General features: G+C 37.3%; 3 protein-coding genes across 6 annotated transcripts; 1 reads left to right on the forward strand and 2 right to left on the reverse strand.

Annotated features, from left to right (window-relative positions):
• The first annotated feature begins 46 nt into the window (after positions 1–46).
• On the forward strand, positions 47–3,223 carry LOC137026496 (glutathione S-transferase Mu 4-like). Its single transcript, XM_067393849.1, has 8 exons — positions 47–105; positions 1,733–1,808; positions 1,905–1,969; positions 2,044–2,125; positions 2,226–2,323; positions 2,436–2,531; positions 2,628–2,738; positions 2,847–3,223. The coding sequence occupies exons 1-8, from the start codon at positions 70–72 to the stop codon at positions 2,937–2,939; spliced, it is 657 nt and encodes a 218-aa protein (XP_067249950.1). The 5' UTR covers positions 47–69; the 3' UTR covers positions 2,940–3,223.
• A 473-nt stretch (positions 3,224–3,696) lies between these two features.
• eps8l3b (EPS8 signaling adaptor L3b) lies at positions 3,697–14,016 on the reverse strand. 4 transcript variants are annotated; one of them, XM_067394997.1, is made up of 21 exons: positions 13,842–14,016; positions 12,762–12,821; positions 11,426–11,493; positions 11,281–11,342; positions 10,767–10,925; positions 10,498–10,647; positions 10,216–10,304; positions 9,805–9,935; positions 9,088–9,203; positions 8,860–8,971; positions 8,693–8,763; positions 8,291–8,365; positions 7,265–7,410; positions 7,009–7,180; positions 6,840–6,871; positions 6,487–6,580; positions 4,959–5,063; positions 4,784–4,822; positions 4,544–4,629; positions 4,270–4,402; positions 3,697–4,111 (listed from the first exon to the last, which is right to left on the reverse strand). In XM_067394997.1, the coding sequence occupies exons 2-21, from the start codon at positions 12,797–12,799 to the stop codon at positions 4,067–4,069; spliced, it is 1,923 nt and encodes a 640-aa protein (XP_067251098.1). In that variant the 5' UTR covers positions 12,800–12,821; positions 13,842–14,016; the 3' UTR covers positions 3,697–4,066. The 4 variants fall into 4 exon arrangements, with proteins under 4 accessions (XP_067251098.1, XP_067251101.1, XP_067251100.1 ...); XM_067395000.1 differs by lacking the exon at positions 12,762–12,821; XM_067394999.1 differs by lacking the exon at positions 4,784–4,822.
• Positions 14,017–14,544: 528 nt separating this feature from the next.
• Positions 14,545–22,392, reverse strand: atp5pb (ATP synthase peripheral stalk-membrane subunit b). The gene is made up of 7 exons (XM_067393859.1): positions 22,269–22,392; positions 21,474–21,510; positions 21,208–21,353; positions 20,853–21,016; positions 17,871–17,996; positions 15,703–15,882; positions 14,545–14,757 (listed from the first exon to the last, which is right to left on the reverse strand). Exons 1-7 carry the CDS (start codon positions 22,294–22,296, stop codon positions 14,680–14,682), a joined length of 759 nt encoding a protein of 252 aa, XP_067249960.1. The 5' UTR covers positions 22,297–22,392; the 3' UTR covers positions 14,545–14,679.
• Positions 22,393–22,812: the final 420 nt, after the last annotated feature.

The raw sequence follows: 22,812 nt of genomic DNA on the forward strand, positions 1-22,812 counted from the left end.
ACTCCTGAGCGCGCCCACACCTCTGCATTCCACTGCTCCTGCACAAAGGTGCTTGTTGCAGTTTGCAAGATGGCAATGAAATTGGCATACTGGGATATACGAGGGGTAAGAAACTAATAATTTTGCATAACTGGTAGACATTAAATTGATTATCTGATCTCTGCAAAATTTTTGTTGTAACTTGTCTTTCAGTCATCACAGAAAATTTGAAGATTGCACTCAGTGTGGTTAGTCATGTCTAAAAATGTCAAATTTGTACTACTTATGTATAGCTTGTAAGTCACATCTTTGATGGACTAGTCAGTTTGCAAAGTTTGGTACTGATTCATAACGTCTAAACAAAAAAATAAAATAAAAAAGGTCACAGCTAGTCAGGAGTGTTTAAAATTTAACATGCTTTAGCTGGGGTGTGGTTACAGTTCATCATGCTACTGTAATTATGAAGAAACGCCTGCGGTATCCTTTTAATTAATAGAGCTTTTCATACCAACTTTAACCCTTTGTTCACTTTTTTAAAGCCCTGGGCAAAAGTCAGTTTTAACCTTGAGTTATAAAAACGTGTTAAAGAGCTGCAGCACTTTGCAGGGTTAACCCAACTGAGGTGCCAGAATGTTATAGCAAGTTATTTAGCATTACATTTCATGCAGTTTTTTGTTTGATTTTTTTTTTTTTTTTTTTTAACAGTCGATACAATCTTGCGCCGCGTTTCGTCTCCATGCAGCGTTAACTGGAGTGAAGAAGAGACAGTTTTACTGAATGTTTCTTAAGTCACCATGAAATCAAAATTGATCATTCTTGTTTTTTTATGGACTTGTTTATTGAAATGATTTATACACGCACTTCATAATAATAATAAAAAACGTATCCTCTTAATCTTGCTCGCTGTATTCACCGTTCTTAAAGGATTAGTTCACTTTCAAATGAAAATTAGCCCAAGCTTTACTCACCCTCAAACCATCCTAGGTGTATATAACTTTCCTCTTTCTGATGAACACAATCGAAGATATATTAAAGGGTTAGTTCACCCAAAAATGAAAATTCTGTCATTTATTACTTACCCTCATGCCGTTCCACACCCGTAAAACCTTCCTCTCTCAAGATCCATTAATGTGGTTTATTAAATTGGTTCATGTGAGTACAGTGGTTCAATATTAATATTATAAAGCGATGAGAATATTTAGTGATGGCCGATTTCAAAACACTGCTTCAGGAAGATTCGAAGCACAAATGAATCAGTGTATCGAATCATGATTCAGATCGCGTGTCAAACTGCCAACGGCTGAAATCACGTGACTTTGGCGCTCCGAACAGCAGATTCGATGATTCATTTGTGCTCCGAATCTTCCTGAAGCGGTGTTTTGAAATCGGCCATCACTAAATAAGTCGTTATTTTTTTTTGACGCTCCAAAAATATTCTCGTCACTTTATAATATTAATATTGAACCACCCATATTTTACGTTTCTCCTTCAGAATTCAGCTTTTCTCAGAAGTGCATCACAATATTGAAGTAGAGTTATTCAGAACTTGCGTTTTACGTAGACTAAGATGACTAGAGCATATCTATGTGGCAGCGTTTTTACAGTTAGAAATTAAAGAACTCATTGTGTGTTTTTTATGTCCAATCAGTATCGCTCACCTCATCAGTATGCAAATATGAACATTAACCCAGGGTATATGATATGTGAAAAACATTCTCACAGTAGCTGTATCATGGATATTATCTGTTAACAGCTTGCTCAACCAATCCGTCTGCTGTTGGAATACACTGGTAATAAGTATGAGGAGAAATCCTATACTTGTGGTGACGGTGAGTGATGGTCATTATAACTCAGCAGACATAGTCAGATTTTCCATATAAAACCACAATGATGGAGTGAGTTGATTTTATATTCTTGTCTTGCAGCTCCCAACTATGACAAAAGCTGTTGGTTTAATGAGAAAGACAAACTTGGGCTGGACTTTCCCAATGTAAGTTACACAGTTACCCCCAATAGTGTTTACTGTGCAAGATGCAATAACTAACCATCACCTTTCTTCACCAGTTGCCCTACCTGGAGGATGGTGACACCAAGGTAGTCCAAAGCAATGCCATAATGAGATACATCGCCCGCAAAAACAACCTCTGTGAGAACTTGATTCATTTATTCCTTCAGTAAACAAAGCTTTTGTACCACTGAAAATAGTCTTCTAAGTGATGTAAAACATCTCTCTAATGTGTTTCTAGGTGGGGAAACTGAGGAAGAGCAGGTGAGAGTTGACATCTTGGAGAACCAGGCGATGGACTTCCGCAATGGTTTTGTCCAGCTCTGCTATGGAGACTTTGTGAGTGATTATGTAAATATGTTAAGTGTTTAGGGAATTCTCAACTAATATGAATTGTCTTAATAGTAAGGATAACATATGTGATTTGTAATGCTTTTGGTTTTGATTACAGGACAAAAACAAATCATGTTATAGTGAGAAACTGCCAGGAACTCTAAAGCAGTTCTCTGACTTTCTTGGTGACAGGAAGTGGTTTGCCGGGGACAAGGTAAATAAGCATAATGTTTGGATACACAATTATTTTGTCCATTTAAAGTCACATGAGATTATTTGATATGCTTATCCCACTCATCTTATCCTGTAGATCACATTTGTGGACTTCATCATGTGTGATTTGTTGGATCTGCATCGTATGTTGTGTCCAGAGTGCCTGGATGACTACAGAAACCTTCGATGTTTCCTGGATCGTTTTGAGGTTTGGATTCAGCTTTTGTAACACAGAATGATTTGATAGTCTTATGTAAGTTGTAATGTTAAAAGATGAACCCGATTGTGACTCGATGTGATTTGTTTTTCCTGTCAGAGCCTTGAGAAGATTGCAGAATACATGAAGTCGAACAGGTTCAAGAAAACACCCGTGAACAACAAGATGGCCAAATGGGGAAACAAGGAGTGAAAATGACAAGACCATCTTGATTTTTTTTTTTTTTTTTTTTGGGTACCACTTTATAAACCTTCCCAATAAACATGGATTATTTCAATTTATATCCTAATGATACAGTTGACATAAACATTGATCATGAAATCCTTACAAAATAAGCAGAATTCTCAGCTGTTGTCTATAAATACAGCACTTACATTAAAGACAGTTCACCCAAAAATGAAAATTCTGTCATCATTTACTCATCCTCAACCTGTATGAGTTTCTTATGTTGAACACAAAGGAAGATATTTTGAAGAATGCTGGTAACCAAACAGTTGACGAAAAATATACAAGTCAAAGGATGCCGTCAACTGTCTGGTTACCAACATTCTTCAAAATAATGGTATTTTGAAAAATCAATAACTGGATGATCAAAGGCAACCTGTTTTGGTTAACCTTTTTACTGCTTATACACAAACCCATTAATGGATTGGTGGGACTTAAACGTCATAAAACATTTTTAACCCCCAAATCAGAAGCTTATTTGTAAAAACCAATAAACCTTTTTTCACTTTATTTTAAGGTGTCCTTGTTACAGTGTAATTATACCTTTAAGTACAGAGTAATATTAATTACCTACATATATTTAATATAGGGTTAGGATTAGGGTTTGGTTTAGAGTTAGTTATTACCACATGTAACATGCAGTTACCTTTTTCACTGAGGGAAAACAAAATATCTACGCAGAACTGAATCAAACATTTAGTTAACCAAAATGACTACTAATATGTTGATTATTAATGAGCATTTATTATTACACAGTGCACAATCTGCATACAGTGTCGGGATCAATCAGAACGTTACAGACATGCTTCATTTTCTGATATAACAGCTGAATAACATACTAAACATGACCACCACCCCAGGGACATCAGTGCAAATCAATTTAATGGAAAAATATGTATTTTATGGAATAAATAAAATCAAAGCAGTAATTGTATACATTTGCATCTGTAAAGGGTAATAGATCAATGATTTACAGGCAGCAGCCTTAACTTGTTTTCTAATGAATGGAAAAATTGAGGTGTGCATAGTTCTTGTTTATTCAGGTCCAGACAAGTTCAGATCCTTGATATCAAAAGCACAGCAGCGTGCTCAGATTATCTGCGGCCACCATACTGGTTGTACTCGGGCTCACTGGCAAGCTGCAAAGAAAATAGAGACTGATAACACTCGCCACTTCTGCCTAAGTCATTAAATGGCCGCTGGGTATAAAAACACCACAGTGAAAAGTGGTTTGTAAATAATGGTATTTGCACAAGGTGTGCGTTTACTTTGAAACAAACAGAGCTGCATTACTCACTGCAATAGTCGATCTGACGCTCTGCAGTTGGAAGAAGACTCGACCTCCTTCCTCAGGACATATCGCTCTAATATCATCCTGTTTCATTCCCAGCAACATTGCTCCATTGAACACCCCAAGACTCTGGACTGTCCTACACAAATATGCATTGAATTGAATGGGGAAAACAAGTTAAAAAATGTCTTCTTGGAGCATGTTATCAGTAACAAGATATTAATCTCATTTTGGTGTAGTTTTAAGAATAAAATGAAAGATGCTACAAGTGGTTTCTTACATTTTAGAAAAGCCTTTGTACTGTAACCAGGCTTTGACTTCCTCAGGTCTAGATCTCATGTCCAGAGATGGAGGTCCTCTCATATTCTGCTTAATATATGGAGATGAAAACTTCATAAAACTATGAACCGTGTACAGCAGAAATCGATTAGTTGTCATACATTGACCGACTAGTTTTTTTGTGTTTAAATTGATTATTAATGTTATTATTAAATAAATTAGATTATTAAATTGACATTACTGTGCTTCTGGTACTGTTGGTTTTATTCACTGAAATAAGCTGATGTTAAAAAATCAGAATGAAGAGATTGTTTAATATGTCCTCACATTGTTGAAATTACTATTTTTAAATAAAAATATAGAAAAAATATTTGTACAAAAAAAAAAAAAAAATCTATGCATTAGCCATGTCTTACTGTTGGCTTTTGTCCATCGGCAGGCTCTAGAACATTCTGAGGCACATAACCCTCTTCATTGCGGCTGTTTTTCACTTTCCACCATTGCCCGGACTTGTCTGTTACCTGTAAAGCAAGCATAAACTGTAATATGATGTATGCATTTTCTGCTCAGGAAAAAAAGGTTTTTACAATAAGATTCCATTTATTAACATTAGTTCACACAAAGTTCACACAAAAATGAAAATTCTGTCATCACCAGCCCCTATAATAAGCCCCTATTGACTTCCATACTATGGAAGTCAATAGGGGCTTATTAACTGCATGGTTAACCAAATTTTTTAAAATATCTTCTTTTGTGTTCAACAGAAGAAAGAAATTCATACAGGCTTAGAATAACTTGAGGATGAGTAAATTATGTCAGAATTTTCCTTTTTGGGTGAACTATCCCTTTAACTACATTAGTTAACATACAATGAAAAAATACTTTATTAATCTTCCTTCATGTTAATTTCAACATTTACTAATAAATGCTTAAAATTAAAAGTTGTATGTTAATATTATTTATTGGACATGAACTTTTGTACTTTAACTTTTACAAAGATTAATAAATGCTGTAATAAATTTATTGCTCATTGTTAGGTAATGCATTAACTGTTAAAGGTGCCCTAGAACTTTTTTTAAAAGATGTAATATAAGTCTAAGGTGTCCCCTGAATGTGTCTGAAGTTTCAGCTCAAAATACCCCATAGATTTTTTTTTAATTCATTTTTTTAACCGCCTATTTTGGGGCATAATTAGAAATGAGCCGATTCAGGGTGTGTGGCCCTTTAATTCTCGCGCTTGCCTTAAACAACATTAAAAAAGTTCAAACAGCTAATATAACCCTCAAAATGGATCTTTACAAAGTGTTCGTCATGCAGCATGTCTAATCGCGTAAGTACAGTGTTTATTTTGATATTTACATTTGATTCTGAATGAGTTTGAGGCTGTGCTCCGTGGCTAACGGCTAATGCTACACTGTTGAAGAGATTTATAAAGAATGAAGTTGTGTTCATCATGGATCATGTCAGTTATTATCGCTCCATCTGCCATTTTTCGCTATTGTCCTTGCTTGCTTACCTAGTCTGATGATTCAGCTGTGCACAGATCCAGATGTTAATACTGGCTGCCCTTGTCTAATGCCTTGAACATGGGCTGGCATATGCAAATATTGGGGGCGTACATATTAATGATCCCGACTGTTACGTAACAGTCTGTGTTACGTTGAGATTCGCCTGTTCTTCGGAGGTCTTTTAAACAAATGAGATTTATATAAGAAGGAGGAAACAATGGAGTTTGAGACTCATTGTATGTCATTTCCATGTACTGAACTCTTGTTATTCAACTATGCCGAGGTAAATTCAATTTTTGTATCTAGGGCACCTTTAACTGTTAATTGGATCTTTTCATAACTTTTGATTGATTTAGTGACATGTTCACCTCTGAAGCTGCACAAATACTTCCAGTGGGGTGTTAACATTACAAAAGGTTAAAGGTCAGATGATTACCTGCACCATGTCACCCTTCATCACACTCAGTTCCTGATTGTTCCTTGCCATGAAGTCATACATCACCCTCATAAGAGGTGGCGGCTCTGCTGGCCTGCCATAAAAAAAGACAAAAGTGTTACTAGACTAGACATTCTTTTCAACTCATATCCTTATAACACTTATAAAACCAATCTGTAACAAGTGATATATTAGATTATTAAATTGATAGTACGGTACTTCTGCTACTGTTGGTGTCATTCACAGAAATAAACCTTTGTTTATTAACATAACAAAATGCACTACTAAAACCTTGGTATGTGGACTATATATTTTATCTGGGTATTTCATAGAGTTCACTTGAAGTGGCTCACCGCATGGGTGGGGTGCTCCAGGGTCTGTTGTCCTGGAAGAGAGCGGTTGAACAGAAACTTGTACTCATTCCACTTTATTGTATCTTAGGTTAAAATCTACATGTCAAACACTCAATTTTATAACATCCTTGGCTCGTCAAGTTGAAATTTGCCCTCTGGGAGTTTTTACCTGTTCAGGCGGCCTCTGATTGACATTCCCTGGCGGGAAGCGCTCGCTGTTGCTCCGTGACAGCTGCCTGCTGACCGGAGGGGATTGGGACGGGACGGGCGGAAGGGGCTGCCAGCCGTCATAAAATTCAGGATAATATGGAGGGATCTGATTCCCGTTTGGCCATTTGGATCTGAGTGCAAAAAAGAGAAAAATGTAACTAAACTCTAATTAATGAAGCAATTTAATTTAGAGTATAAATTATAGAACAGAAGACCTTGGGACATTCCACGCATCACCCAAGCTGCCCCACAGTTGGTCCTCATTTGGTGTGACAACACTTCCCATGAGCTGCAGGGCTTTCTCTGTGAGCAGTGGACTCAGCACCGAGGGAGGGATGTTGGGAGGATACTGACTCACTATCTGAAGCATGAAGAAACAGTCATGAACTTAGTGTGATGAAGGGTGATGTGGTGCATCCCCTGACCTTTAAAGGGGTAGTTCACCCAAAAGTGAAAATGCTGTCATTAATTACTCACCCCCATGTCGTTCCATACCTGTAGCACTTACGTTCATCTTAGGAACACAAATTAAGTTCTTTTTAATGAAATCTTAGGGCTTTCTGTACCTCCACTGACAGCCTACACAACAACCACATTCAAGCCCCAGAAAGGTAGTAAAGACATAAATGTATGCGACTCCATGTGACTCCAGTGGTTTAACCTCAGTATATATATATGTATATATATATATATATTTTTTTTTTTTGCTTGCACAAACAAAAGCACTTGTGTCATTTGAGTCAGGTAAATCCACTGGAGTTACATGGATTATTTTAATGATGTCTTTACTTCCTTTCTGGGTAGTTGCATAGGCTGTCAATGGAGGAACAGAAAACTCTCAGATTTCATCAAAAAAATCTTGATTTGCATTCCAAAGATGAATTTAAGTCTTACAGGTTTGGAACGACATTAGGGTGAGTGAATTATGACAGAATTTTCATTCCAATTTCAGTGTGAACAAATGACTAAATCAATCAAAAGTACAGCTTTTTCTCTGGGCAGAAAGTGCATACATGCTTATACAACTTGTGATTTCTTATACACTGCTACTGTATGCTTTTGTAAAACAGGTAATCGACAAGTTAGTGTGGTCATACTGACTCACACTATATGAAGTTTTAGGGGAACAAAAGAGCTTTTAATATGAATCTGAAAGAATGCTTGTCCAATTTCATTACATAATGGAAAAAGTGTATGAAATGTGACCACAATGCAAACAGATTGAATAAAAAGATACTTACAAAAGCAAGGGAAGAGAAGAGACTGTGAACAAAGTCAGAAGCAGGAGGATTTTTTAGGTGACCATCCAGCTTACCCTGTAGAGATGAGTATGAAAATGTGTGCAACAAGCATACTGTATTGTACCATAATAAACATTACAGAGCCATTTCCTGGACAGTCTTGTTTTTTGTTTTTTTTATTATACTGGGAGAGGGGAGTTTTTATTGAAAATCTATTTAATAAAACCACTGATTAAAAAAAAGAAAATATTGGAAAATGTCCAAGAATCATTCAATCCATTGTACTTTAGAGACATGCTGAAACTAAAAGGGGAATTAATCAAAGCTTTATTTGAAAGAGTACATTGAAGCAGACTATTGTTATCTTAGGAATTATCACAGAATTTTAATTATATAACTTACCAGTAGATTGAAGCCATACTTTATCTTCTGTAGGCAGGATATGTACTCATCCACAGTAGGAATATTTGCAACTATAATTAAAAATAATAATAAAAAATGTTTAATGTTGATTTTTTTTACATTCTTAGGGAAATTAAATAGCAAGTATCAATGTGTCAATTCTTCACCCAATTTTTTTGGAGCATTTTTCTTTTTCTTGTTTCCATCATCTTTTGGCAAAGCTGAGCCAACTTTATATATGAAGGTCTCAACATCGCCTGCAACATGGTTAAAGATCTCCTGTAGAGAGTGATTAAAAGGATGGAAGAAATGTGTAAAAAAATGATATATGAATGGATAGATTAATAGCACAGTGTGATAAGATAGTACAAGGCCTCTCAATAAAAACAACCGACCGCATCTCTGTCCACATCATTTACTGGAGGTGGAATGTGCTCTGGCTCAGACTGCATTGGCTTGTAAGGGGCTTCATCTCTGGGAAATGGCATTGTGGGTGAAGGTCGTCTATCATCTGTAAAAAGCAAAATACACAATTAATTACCAAAAGAAATCAGAAAACACTCACTTCCACACTTAGGGGTCAATCATGTGATTCTCAGCGGTCAAAACAGACCGTAGACAATAAGTGTAACATAATAAAAATAAAAAAAAAAGAATTTACTATATTAATTTTAATATAGTAATATAGTTAATTTTTGTTTCAATAATATTTAAATCCTTTAGTATTTTAATGGGATTTCATGGTACTAGGCAATATTCACTTATAAATTATGAAATTATGAAAAATATTTCATACTCATATTGGTGCAGTCTGGTGGGAGAAAGAAAGAAAATAATATGTAATACCATGGTATAACCACTAAATGCCTGTATAGCCCTATATATAAAGTATGTGTATTCTCTATTAGCTTATGAGAAAATTTTCAGACATAATTACTTATATAATAAGTTTAGGAAATATCACCAGAAATCTGTTTTTTCATATTTGCAATTCAATTCCCGTGGAGGTCCTTTTTTGGTCTAAAATGGCTGAAGACCACCAGAGGGTAAATTTCAGGATATTTTTGGTTATTTAAAAGCGGATTTGTGAAATGAATTCTTCAAGTGATCACCATAGTCTTCATAGTTGTTGAACTGCGGAGGGGGATATTCTAGGGGAGGTGGGTTTGATTGCATGGGTGAGAGAGCTGGTCTCTTTATGCTTCCCGGATGACCCTGGCCGAGGATGTTTTCCAGATGGCTCCTGAGAAACAGAAAATATATCACTGTAGAGCACTGATAAAAATGAATCATTGAGGCTGTAACAAAAATATATGCATTTTTACAAATAAATCTTTGTTTGTTACTTAGATACTTTGAGTATAGCTCACTTTATATGGATTAATATGAAATAATCTAGACAAGGGTTTAGAAAAAATTGTAGACATGAATGTCCATTTAAAACATCACAATTTTGTGCACTTTAAAGTAAAAAGGCCAGATTATCATCATAATTGATGCTTCTTTCTGAGGCAGCAGCTGACCTGATGTCCATCTGTGGTTCCTTAAAAGGTGGAGGTGCATCGCCTCCTTGCTGTATTGCCCTTTCCAGATCATTTACCACCTCCTGAGCCTAAAGCGATTTAAAAAAGAAGAGATGCCTTTATGCAAATATTCAGTGAACTAACAGAGGGAGTGGAATGGAAACTCCCACATAAATACACAAGATATATTAAAAAAGATTTATAACAGCTAGAGGCACCGCTATATCTGCCCTTGGATGAATCTAACATTTCTGAATACACAAACAGAGTGCTGTTCCTCACCCCGGCCTCCTCACACTGGAACAGGAAGGCCTGTGGAGCTCTCTGGCTGGGATCCTGAACTGAGATAATGAGAAGGGAGTCATACACACAGCTGTCCAGAACAGCTTTTGTCTTCCTGATACTACTCAAGTGCACAGACTCCAAAACCTCCTACAATTCCAGGAAACAGAGTAAGAGTTCACTGTTAGTATTGGAACTGTAACATACTTTAAAAAGGCAAGACTTTATATTTTAGATTAGTGTACTTGAGCATAAAGGTTGTTCCTGACCTTGGTCTCTATGTCACATAGCTGTAGGTGGTTGGCCTGGACCTGCAGGATCATGTCCTGACCCCACACTTTCCCTTTACTGTCCATGCTCTTCAGCCTGTTCACGCAGTCCTCAATGCTGCTCATCTCTCTGCCATCTAACACAAAGGTGAAGAGGTGCTAGGGAATGGAAAATGAAGAAAATGTTACTACCATGATTACACCGAAGTGTCCCCTACCCAAAAGGAGGTTACTATGTATACCACCCTATATTGTGGAGGGCCTTGTGATAATCAGCCTTGCTATGTCATCAAATTTTCCAGTTGCGTTTGAGTGTAAATCTCTACCGAACATGCTAGATAAGCTTCGGTTGTGTATTCTTTTCAATAACACACTTTAGTCCATTGGGTGTTGGCTTTGTGCTAACAGATTATGATTACGAGTTTGTAACATGCAATCAGGGCACATTTGAAAATTATAAACACATCAGCTAATAAGTGTTAATCACAAATGCAAAAATCGGACTAAATCTTACCTCCACTCTGTACTGAAACTTGTCTTGTCTGCTGACTGATTCTGCATACTCCTTTCTTTGCACTAAAGCAACAATATCAAGTTAAAAATTATAGCATTTCTTAGAATAGGTTGTTTAAAATGTATTTATTTATTTTTTTACTCACTATAGATGGATTTGGCACTGGGACGAGACATGCCAGAGCCCTGGAATGGTGGCTCAGGTGAGAAGCCTCTATAATATAATCACAACACAAAATGCCTGTGTGAACGTTTTTAATTGTTACCAGAGATTTTCAATAAATCCTAAAGATAACCCCTAAAAATAATGTAATCAGTAATGTCAATATTTTTCTTATTTCTAATATTATTCTAATATTAATTTTTTATTCTTAATTGAACTATTCTTAACCAAAAGCGCACAGTCAACTCAACGCTATAGCAACATGCATATGGCCAAATGTATGTGGACAGCTGAGCTATTGCTGTAATTTTAGTGTAATAATGATTCTAGAGAATTCTGGGTGTCCAATTTAGTTGCAACAGTTTTGGGAGGGTCCTTTTTTGTTCCAAAATGACAATAAAGTCAAGTTCTTCCACACCAGAAGTCAACAAAAACTAAAATGAAAACTACACGGAAACATTAACTTTTAAAAATGTCATTAATTGATCATAACATAGCTAACATAACTTAAAAAACAAAACAAAAAGTAAACTACATTAACATAACTCTTAAATTAAAGAAATAAAATGGCCAAATGAAACCAGACAACTGGTTAAAAACAAACTGAAATTAAAGCTGCAAGCAGCGATGAAAGGGCCCTCGCCCCCGGTGGCTTTAGGAAAACAGTGAACAGTGTGACATGCATGTAAGCGAGTAAATACAGAAAAAATATAATTACGACGTGCCACACTTCCTGCTGCCAACAAGTGGCGCTTTGACTATTACTGAATATTGTCATGTAGATGTCTTCAGGCCAGGACTCCAATAAAACGCGAAGTTTGGGGCAGATCCGACTTATGCCCGAGTTACGACAACTTCCTGTTTCATGGCGAAACATGAAACTTTGTCAGGCCGCCACGGACACGCCCTTCAGCGAAAACTCTAGATCTTCGCAATGTAATGTCGCAAAGGCCTTAAGATTAGACTGACCAAATATGATGTTGATCTGATAAAGCTGATAAGTTCGTTAAAGTACAACGTCTGGAGAAAAAAAAAAAAAAAAGAGTTGACTGAGCAATTACAATAGGGTCCTCACACCATCATTGCTCGGGCCCTAATATAAAATAAATCTAATTTTAAAAATTATAAACTTTTATATACCTGCCTCACAGCAAGCTGTAATGGTTTTTCTGACAACTGTTATGACAACCGATATGAGATACAAGGCAGCGCATGACGTACGTTCACTAAAACACCCTTTTATGTGTTTCAGGTACAAACTCCAATCACTCACACTGAAAGATATAATGTCCACTGTCAGAGATGAGTAAGACATGTACCTTGGCTGGAAAACTGGCACAGGGTTACCCCCATACATTCTTGACTGTGATGTCTAACACCTGTAATAACAATATTATCAGTCAGTCATAAAAGCACTCTTGAACTTTTGAGCAGCTCTGCCAGGACATTAGTGCCTGTTCATCAGTTGTGGTTTGACACCATTGATCTAAAAGAGCTAAGAAGTGTTCAGTCATCAAGAATATGAAACAGGCACGCAAATTACATCCTCAAAACAAAGTCAAAATAAACCATCACACCTCACACCATCGGTGTTCGGGCCCTAAATATCAGAACAACGAAACCTTTCTATGTTCACAAGTTAGTGTTCTTAATAAAAAATATATAATTTCAATAGTTATTAAGTCAATTAGTGAATATGGCAATTCACAAAGAGAAGTGCGATACAAGTTCTGAATGTTATAATGTACTTTTCATTTCAGAGTAGTGAATGTTATACATTTTTATTGTTTTATAAATGCAAGACCTTTAAAATCACTAACAAAAATCACAAACTTGATTCATTTATAACCTGTAATAATAATGCATCACTAAATGAGTTCTGTAAATAATGGTAGAAGCACATAACAGCTTGAACAATTTATAAAAGCCAATACAACATGCCTTTCACAAACCAAATACAAGATTTTTTTTAAACTACACTTGTGTCCAACAATTGTCTTTTGGATCACATAGCCTCTGAGGTTCTCAAAAACAGGCAAAAGTCCAGTCCTGATGTGCGTGATGAATAAACAGCAAAAACTGCTGACGGCACAATTCTGGAACTTCTTCTGTTAAAGGTTAATGTGCTTGGCTTTACAAGAAGAAAATATTAACAGAAGTGGTACGCCATGGTGTAAAACCAAGGGTAAAAAGAGAGAACAAAGAGAAAACACAAATATTACCACAGCTCTAGAACAACGTAGTAAAATGAAGGATGTAACCAACTGTAAATTATTCAAATTTGTCACGGACATATCAATCTGTAGGCAAAATGCTATGTATCAGTGCTTCCACAAACATTTCGTTTACAAGTATCACTTAAAACTGACCTCATGGTTAGCCAAATGATTGTACATTACCTTTGAGAAAAATCCTAAACAAGTTTAACTGCAAATCTCCAAATCTACGTTCAGATTATTCCAGAACTTAGACATATCCTCAAGTCGGTCTTCCTTGTGAACAGTGTGAGCAAATATTCAGGACTTCCTGCTCAGAAGTAGAGGTCAAAGTCTAGTTCCTGAATTATATTAAGTCAGAAAGTGAGAGCAGGTAGGTTTTTCAATTTATATCCTTGGCTTGAGTACAAAGGTATTGTCATTAATAGACAGCCCTGTGACGTGCAGTGCAAAGTGTCATGGTGACCCTAAAATGTAATTGTACATTTACGTCACACTGAACGCATGTTGCTGTAGCAGATAATAAACCATTATACAAGTGGCAGATATTTTAAAAGAAAGATTAACAAACTTTTCAACCAAAACAGATCACAAAAAGAAATTTGTTAGGCTTAAAATGATGTTCAAAATGAAAATATTTGGACCATAGTTACACTTTTAGAAAGAGGTTTCAAAAGGGTTTTTGCAGCAATGCCATAAACCTTTCAGTGATCAATTTATAAAAGAACCACTTTTTCTTATTGTGAAAATCTTACATTTAACCAAACTCATCTTACTACTATCACCTCATAGCTCCACAAAACAGTCAAACTATCAATGCCAGGACTGCAAGACAGAGATCTGGATTTCTTCAAATAATAATAATAAAAAAAAGACAGAAAAAGCATTTAGTGAATAACCAAATCTTTTATTTAATACGGGTATGTACACGTTTGACGACACTGCCAGACTGGCATGTTCACGAGGAAAGGGTTAGTTAAGAATGAAAACAGGAGGCTTCAGCGTGAACATTGACAGAGACCTATACTGTAGCCTTAGCCTGAGTGGACTTGGCCAGGACTTTCAGATCTGCAATGCACTTGGAGATGCTTTCCTTCTCCTGAAAGACAGTAGAAATAGACATAGTAATAACAGTAACAGAACAATTATTTTGTAGTTGTTTCAGGTGGATATAAAGTCTAAATTAGGGTAACTATTCTACAGTGTCTTTGTTATTGTTACGTGTACTTACTATAGTAATAACATTAAGTTAATCATAATTACAAGCAACTTAACCTTAACCATTGTAATTATACTGTAATAACAGCTTAAAGCATAGCCCAAATTTCAAGAACATCAATGACTGATTCATGTTTAGACCGTAAGTGATGTTAGTGAGCTCTTAAAGAGACCCTTTCGCTCATAATCCTCTGTCCACAATCATCTTAGCAATTACACTGTTATTATAACTTGAGTGTCGAGTACAAAGTCTCCATCTAGAGGCCAAGCTATAAATTACTTCAGAACAGATTCTGGATGGGCAACTTTGGACCTAGAGGGAGCAGAACTGTCCTGCAGAATTTAGCTCAAACCCTTATTTTAAAAATAAAAAAATAATTTCACCTGCCTGTAACGTTCCAGTGCTCTTGAAGACATTGATTAGCTTGTTCATGGTTGAGGCTAAACTCTGCAGGAGAGTGGCCCTCCAGGACCGAAAAAGCCCATCCCTGCTCTAGACTAATGTAGCATTTATATTTGGACACATTTGTATTCCACTACAAATGCTCAAATGATTCGTAAAAAAAAAAAACAACAACAACAACAACAACAAACCAATTTTCTCAAAAATATTACATTTTCACTACATGAAAACAGTAATAATTAAGAACTCTCCCATAATAGTTATCTTATTACCATTCACATTAATATTAAATTGCATAAGCTCACTATTAATAAACTTTTCTGGGGAAAAATGACCTTCGGCCTTGAACAAATGCTTCCTTTGTGTAATATAAAAACAATAAAGTGTGATAAAGTGCCAATGGCGTGACAATATTCCCTGTACCTGCTGTGGGGTGATGCTCTTAACAACGCTCTGTTCGACCCAGTTCACCAGGTGCTCCTGCTCCATGCGGCGGTGCAGGTTCTGAAGCGCCACCTGGTAGTCCAGCCTCTTCTTCACCTCATTGGTCACCATGTGCAGACGCTCCCTGTAATTGGTCTCCAGCAGCATAGCAACGTTGTTCTGATGGAAGATGGGAAGAGGAGTGTCACAGAACTAGAGCTATTCTACACATTGAATTTAAATTTAGAATTGTTTATTTATAATTAAAGCATAATGTGGATTAGAGCTTAGATTCTCTGCCCGAGCCCGAGCCCGGACTCGGCCCGACCCGACCCGCGGGCCGGGTCGGGCCGATATTTCCCGCCACCGTCCTCGGGCCGGGTCGGGTCGGGCCCTTGTCACGTGTCATGCGCAGCGTCTCGTCCACTCGCATACTCGCACGCGTGACGCATCCCACCTGTTGTGCGTGTTGTACTATTCAGTAGCTTAAAGCCTCGTTTAAAGCCTCGTTTACACTACACGCGTGCGGCGCGTTACGGCTGCGACGCGGCTACCGGAGCTGATACGCGGCCACTCTAGTCAATGCTCGTGTTTACACCAGCCGCGCCGCGGTGCGTTTGAGAAGCGTCCCAGAAGCGGCTCACCGCGCCGCTTCGCTAAAGATATTTTTGACGGACGCCGCGTCCAAGACGCGCAGCTGAAATACAAAATAAAGTCAAAATAATCACCCTGAGTAAACTCCCGCTCATATTTCACATTAATACGATGCCAGAAACTGACGACAAGAGATTCGAACTTGAAATTTCTTGTTTTTTGTTGTGTTTTAACTTCATCTGTATGGCTACAGCAAAATAAAGTATGGCATAGCAATAAACACAATCAAACCGGACAAAATATAACCATTTAGCCATTAAAAACATGAAAAAATTTACGAAAACAATGTTTGCCAGGCAAATCTAGTCTCGCGAATCCAGCCGCTTCGCTTCTGAAATGCTTCTGGTGTGAGTTGACACCCCTCAGAAGACGGAACAAAACCTTGTCGGAGCCGAAACGAGGCTTAAGTACAACATGGAGCTTGAAGAACCAAAGAAAAAAAATAAAACAGGAGAATTAACTTTGAGCAAGTCTGGAGGAAAATCGGAGGTATGGAAACATTTTAAACTAGTTTTAACAAACAAACAACGCAGTTTACATGCTTCTTCCTTGTCGTATTATTCATTGAGATAATAATTAATAAATGCACGCACAATTATGAACTTGATAAATGTTAGATATGTTTTACTATGCACAAACAAATGCTTTTCAACTTACATATGCAAAATTCAGAATTAAATGAATGTGCTGCAATTTGTACAAAAAGAGAGTCTAGCTATAGCCTACGTGTTTTAGCCATTAAATAAGCACATTTAGTTTCAAGTTTGTTAAGTTTTGTTTTGAAGAAAGATTTTCTTTAAAGTGAATTTCGTTTAGTATTAATTGTATCTTAATTTTAATACATTTTTCATCATCCAATTACCTGGATTTAATACATAAAAAGCAATATAGCAGACAATATAATATTGATATGGAGGCGCCGGCGCGCCACGGACACATTTACACCATTTGAAACTCGTAACACACGCTGTCACCGAATTTACAAATGCACATCTTGCTTGTTGCTCACACACATATTATGTTAAAATAACAATAGGTTGAAGTAACATTATTAATAATAATTAATCTTTAAGAATATTTGATTGAATGCTGAATGTTGAGCTTGTTCAATTTAATAAAATTAAAACTTTATTATAATTAAAATAATATTTAATATTGAGTGGCCAATTTTTGCTCATTTATTAATAGTATTTATATAATTTATATAACTGCGCAGCTCCCCCCTGTAGCCTATGATCTAGCACAGCAGCACCTGCGTTAAAAAAAATAAAATAATCTGGCGCCGCCCCTGGTTATAACGGCCCACATATTAAAAATGGTCGGGTTTAAATCGGGCTCGGGCTCATAATTACAGTGGACGTGTCGGGCCGGGCCGGGCTCGGACACAACGTGCTCGGGCTCGGGTAGGGTCGGGCTTGATTTGTTGGGCCCGATCTAAGCTCTAATGTGGATTTGTGCTATTTATGGATTGTAAAGAAGGGCAGAGATGATCTTTCACATTCTGTCCGCCTCACCCTCTTAGCATCAAAGAGCAAATGTCTTCCTTCTACTCTCCACTGTTCCTTCTTCTCATCTTCAATGCCATGGGCCAAGGTCGCCATGGCCTGATCCTTCACTTCCTGAGCCTTTGCCACTTTATCCTGCAGAGGAAGAGAGAGAGATCCAGATATTAGTCAAGTCATCTGAATAACCAACCACTCCCTCAAGTTACAGTCTTTCGATTAATTGTGCACTATATCAAATATATTAGTAGATAATCTTTAGCCACTTCTCCACCATTGGGCCAAACTGTTCTCATTGCTTAACCATTTCAATATGGTTTCATTTTCCACTGTGGGGCTATTTGGAATGCAATATGTGATGCGCCAGTTGTTGCCTAAATGATAGTATAAATAGCAACCGCATTTTAGAGGATAATTAGATATTTATTTTAAATGTTATTATTAACTTGTGTTTACTTTGCTCAAATAGCATGCTTGGCCAGCTACAGAGAAACAAGTGACCAATCCTGAGTGGCGATGTCACTAGATGCATTCTGCCAGTTCTACCAGTCTACCCATCATGCTGTGCCAAATAAGGTTGGGAATAGTAAGAAGTTTTCTGGTTTCTGGTTCTGCCTGATAATTCTGGTTCAATTAAAATTATTAAACAATTAATAAAATAGTAGTAAGAAAAAAAAAAAAAGCACAGAAGGAGATGTTTGAGCACACATGTAACACATCCAGACAGGTGAAACAAGTGATTGATTCATTGCTTCACTTGCTTCATTACTGGATGAATCAGTGTTTTTGAACAAATCTGTTGAATGAATGAATCAATGACAAATACATTTTTGACAGCCACTAGTCACCACCTGGTGGTGTAATGATGTAATGACACAGTTGTTATTTGAAGAGACTTTCAAAAGGTGATTTACTGTATTTTGATCACTACTGGAAACATCAATGTTTATATCCAAACTATAAACTTTTATCTCAGTACTTCTGTGATTGTTTGAGAATTTGTAACAGAGAAATAATAATACTGTGTGATTGAAAAGACGGTTTGTGAAGCCGTTTCATACCTATACATGACCACTGCTCTCTCTCTGGGCCAGCAGTAGCGGCAACACAGATTTGAATGTTCCGTTGTGAATTTGAATGAATCTGTTGTGAAAGGTTTAATAGGCACAGACGAATCGTCATTTAGGAATAAGATCAAGATTAAGATCTTTTTAAAGGTGCCCTACAACTTTTTTTAAAAAGATGTAATATAAGTCTAAGGTGTCCCCTGAATGTGTCTGTGAAGTTTCAGCTCAAAATACCCCATAGATTTTTTTTAATTAATTTTTTTAACTGCCTATTTTGGGGCATCATTATAAATGAGCCGATTCAGGGCTACTGGCCCTTTAATTCTCATGCTCCACGCCCACAGAGCTCACGCTTGCCTTGAACAGTGCATAAACAAAGTTCACACAGCTAATATAACCCTCAAATGGATCTTTACAAAGTGTTTATCATGCATGCGTCAGATTATGTGAGTATTGTATACTGTTATATTGTTTACATTGATTCTGAATGAGTTTGATAGTGCTCCATGGCTAACGGCTAATGCTACACTGTTGGAGAGATTTATAAAGAATGAAGTTGTGTTTATGCATTATACAGACTGCAAGTGTTTAATAATGAAAATAGCAACGGCTCTTGTCTCCGTGAATACGGTAAGAAACGATGGTAACTTTAACCACATTTAACAGTACATTAGCAACATGCTAACAAAACATTTAGAAAGACAATTTACAAATATCACTAAAAATATCATGATATAATGAATCATGTCAGTTATTATTGCTCCATCTGCCATTTTTTGCTATTGTCCTTGCTTGCTTACCTAGTCTGATGATTCAGCTGTGCAGAGATCCAGATGTTCTGCCCTTGTCTAATGCCTTTCATAATGTTGCGAACATGGGCTGGCATATGCAAATATTGGGGGCGTACAACCCGACTGTTACGTAACAGTCGGTGTTATGTTGAGATTTGCCTGTTCTTCAGAGGTCTTTTAAACAAATGAGATTTATATAAGGAGGAGGAAACAATGGAGTTTGAGACTCACTGTATGTCTTTTCCATGTACTGAACTCTTGTTATTTAACTATGCCGAGATAAATTCAATTTCTCATTCGAGGGCACCTTTAAGGATTAATCAAGCAGCTCTACTGTCTTATACTCTCTCTCTCTCTCTCTGCATTGATATCTGACAAAGCGCATATGAGGAGCACTAGGGCTTTTCAGTGCATTCCTTACTATATTAATATTCATGAGGTGAGATGTCACATTTAATGATACGCTCCCAGCGCTTCGTCCACACGTCGCACCAGAAAAGTTTTCGGAACTGAAACTTAGGAATTTTGCATGGTTCCAGGATTTTTTCAAAAAACACTATTGGTTCTGGATTGCCATGATCAGAGCTGTGTTTGTTGTGTGTTGTCAGTTTCATGATAGCGGAGATGGAATGTAAACGCATAATTTACGTAACTGAAAGCAAAAGGTGAGGCTAAGAGATGAAATCTCCTACGACAACTTGCAATGTTACATAGAGGCGGAGAAAAGAACACAACGCTGCAGACAACAGGTAAATGCCATTATCGCTGTTTGCCATATTCGTGGAATAAATACTTTTACACAGCTTTTTAAAATGCTGGGTGCTGGCGTTTGACGTTTTGGCCAATCAACGTGCACTTACATCACTGGTAGTTCCTATAGTGTTGGTTTAGACCCTACTCTGAAATACAGGTTCATTTAGTTCCCTTAAAAGGAGTTCCAAGAACAAAAATTGTTCCTAGTTCCTATGGTGAGAACATGCCAAAAAGCAGGTACTTCCGCCCAAGGTTCTAGGAACAATGAAAAGGTTCCTCTGATACAAAAAAAAACCCCCTACTTTATAACTGGAACCGCATAGCCCGATGGCGGAAAAGCAGCTATTTAGTCATTTCTGTTGAATACAAAACACAATACAAACCTCATTGAGTTTGTCGGCGAAGGTGGCTACACTGGGCCCGAACTTCTTGATGCCATAAATGACGACTGCACCGATGGACGCAGCAGCGAAGGTCTCGTGATTGATTACATAGATTTCCTTAGAGAGCATGTACAGGAGCAGTCCGGTGCCTAGCATATAAGGCCCTGCAACCAGAAGAGAACACCACTGTTACAAACAGACAGTGTATAAAAGATACTGGATCTCACATGCGTGCTGTTAACAGAAAAGAATATTTACACAGCTCTTTTGGATAAAGAGGAATTTAGTAGTGAATCACAACATTATCATCAGTCTTCTCCTCACATAAAGGAGGCAATGAAGCAGACAACCCCACCTGTCACACCAGTCTTGGGGTACAGCAGTGTGAAGAGCTCCTCTGGGAAGATGCCATGTCGGACCTTTCCACCTTTCTCGGGCAGAGGAGGTACTGGTGCAAGACTCTGGGAGGACTGATGAAAGGAACGAGAGGCCTGTACCAGGCTGGGGGAAAAAAGAAGCACAGGGTTAGAGTTCTATGGGTGTCATTGATTGTCATTTGTTTTCCAGTACTCTTTCACCACAGACTGACATACAGAGCACTGACCACAAGAGCTTACATACCAAGCGCCAAAGGACCCGCTGTTTTTCAGGGTATGACCTACAAAACAATTAGAAAAAGGACTGAAAATCATCTCAGAGACTTATAACTCACATTCACATTAATGAAAGTGACAGAGTAGTGCTTTAATGTTTTATTAAGTGCAACTTTCATCAAAACAAATGATTCATTTTACACAAAATTAATGATATTTTCCAGCTGTCACACTTGGGCATTAGTTATACCTATCATAAGTTAAATAGCATAAACAACATTTGTAAAGCATTGTTTTGTTTTTTTTATTGTATAATGATTTTGGTTCATAGTGCAGATCTAATAAAATGCACGTCCTTGCGTACATGACAGAAGTTGTCTATCATATCAGGTTAGGAAATAATAAGGCAAAATCAGAGATCATTTGTTCATTTGCACTCCTAAATGAACAATAAATATATAGTATTACATTCTGAGACGCCCAATATGATATGTGGCAAAGTTTGAATGTGGCATTAGCTCTCAGCTAACAGCTACACAACTCAATACAAGGGCATACTGAAGGCACAACAACTGCAAGATCATTCTCATACAGAAATGACTGTCTGAGCATAAACCTGCACTTCAATACATTCAAAACGTCATTAGAATAATAACATATATTTATTACAACACGTTTCACTGCAGATTCATGTGCGGCCATTTACACCGTGCGGCCTAATTTTACCCTTCAACTTCACATTCAGTAATAAAACCGTCTATTTAATCCACACAGTCAATGCAAAACGTTAGAGTAGCATTTTTTTACTGGATAAATCACCCACCTGAAACGAGCACCAGTCTCGACAACATGCTTTACTGGGTTATTGTCAGGATCCCTGGCAGAAATGTCTCTGTACCGGGCTCTCTGTGCCCTTCTAGACCAAGGATGAGAAACTCTCGCCGCTGATATCGCGAGTTCTTCCGTAAACCAGCGTTCTGTCACATCCGGGAAATTCTGCACTCTGACAGGCAGCCAGCAGGTGGCGCCAGTTCATCATACAAACATAGACCGGGAAAAAAAATAGCATACAAAACACAAAGTCACAAAAAAGGGAACGTTGACACTTTCACGTTGTTGCGACCATGACTATTTGAACATACATGACAATTAATGTCAACAAGCTGTTCATATAGAGAAACACGGCTCATTTTTATTCTTATTTAGATGCAATGGGAATTTGCCCAGTATAGTAGTAGGCCCCAGTCCCCCTCCATCCACTATTGCCACATTTAAACAACCAATATCATAACCTCCCCTCCAGTCCTAATCTCAGGGACCATACGTGTGTGGCACTACTTTCAATACGCATGGCTGCTGAGATAGAG

The sequence above is a fragment of the Chanodichthys erythropterus genome, chromosome 9 (genome assembly GCF_024489055.1).
Source record: "Chanodichthys erythropterus isolate Z2021 chromosome 9, ASM2448905v1, whole genome shotgun sequence".
NCBI lineage: Eukaryota > Metazoa > Chordata > Actinopteri > Cypriniformes > Xenocyprididae > Chanodichthys > Chanodichthys erythropterus.

Coding starts and splice junctions, on each gene's coding strand:
- LOC137026496 (XM_067393849.1), top strand. CDS start 70: ATGGCAATGAAATTGGCATACTGGGATATACGAGGG. Junction 106..1,732: donor CATACTGGGATATACGAGGG/GTAAGAAACTAA, acceptor ATCTGTTAACAG/CTTGCTCAACCAATCCGTCT. Junction 2,739..2,846: donor GTTTCCTGGATCGTTTTGAG/GTTTGGATTCAG, acceptor TTTTCCTGTCAG/AGCCTTGAGAAGATTGCAGA.
- eps8l3b (XM_067394997.1), bottom strand. CDS start 12,799: ATGTATGGGGGTAACCCTGTGCCAGTTTTCCAGCCAAG. Junction 8,972..9,087: donor ATGATGTGGACAGAGATGCG/GTCGGTTGTTTT, acceptor CACTCTCTACAG/GAGATCTTTAACCATGTTGC. Junction 4,403..4,543: donor TACAAAGGCTTTTCTAAAAT/GTAAGAAACCAC, acceptor ATATTTGTGTAG/GACAGTCCAGAGTCTTGGGG.
- atp5pb (XM_067393859.1), bottom strand. CDS start 22,296: ATGTTGTCGAGACTGGTGCTCGTTTCAG. Junction 21,354..21,473: donor AGCGGGTCCTTTGGCGCTTG/GTATGTAAGCTC, acceptor TTTTTCCCCCAG/CCTGGTACAGGCCTCTCGTT. Junction 15,883..17,870: donor TGCTCTTTGATGCTAAGAGG/GTGAGGCGGACA, acceptor ATCTTCCATCAG/AACAACGTTGCTATGCTGCT.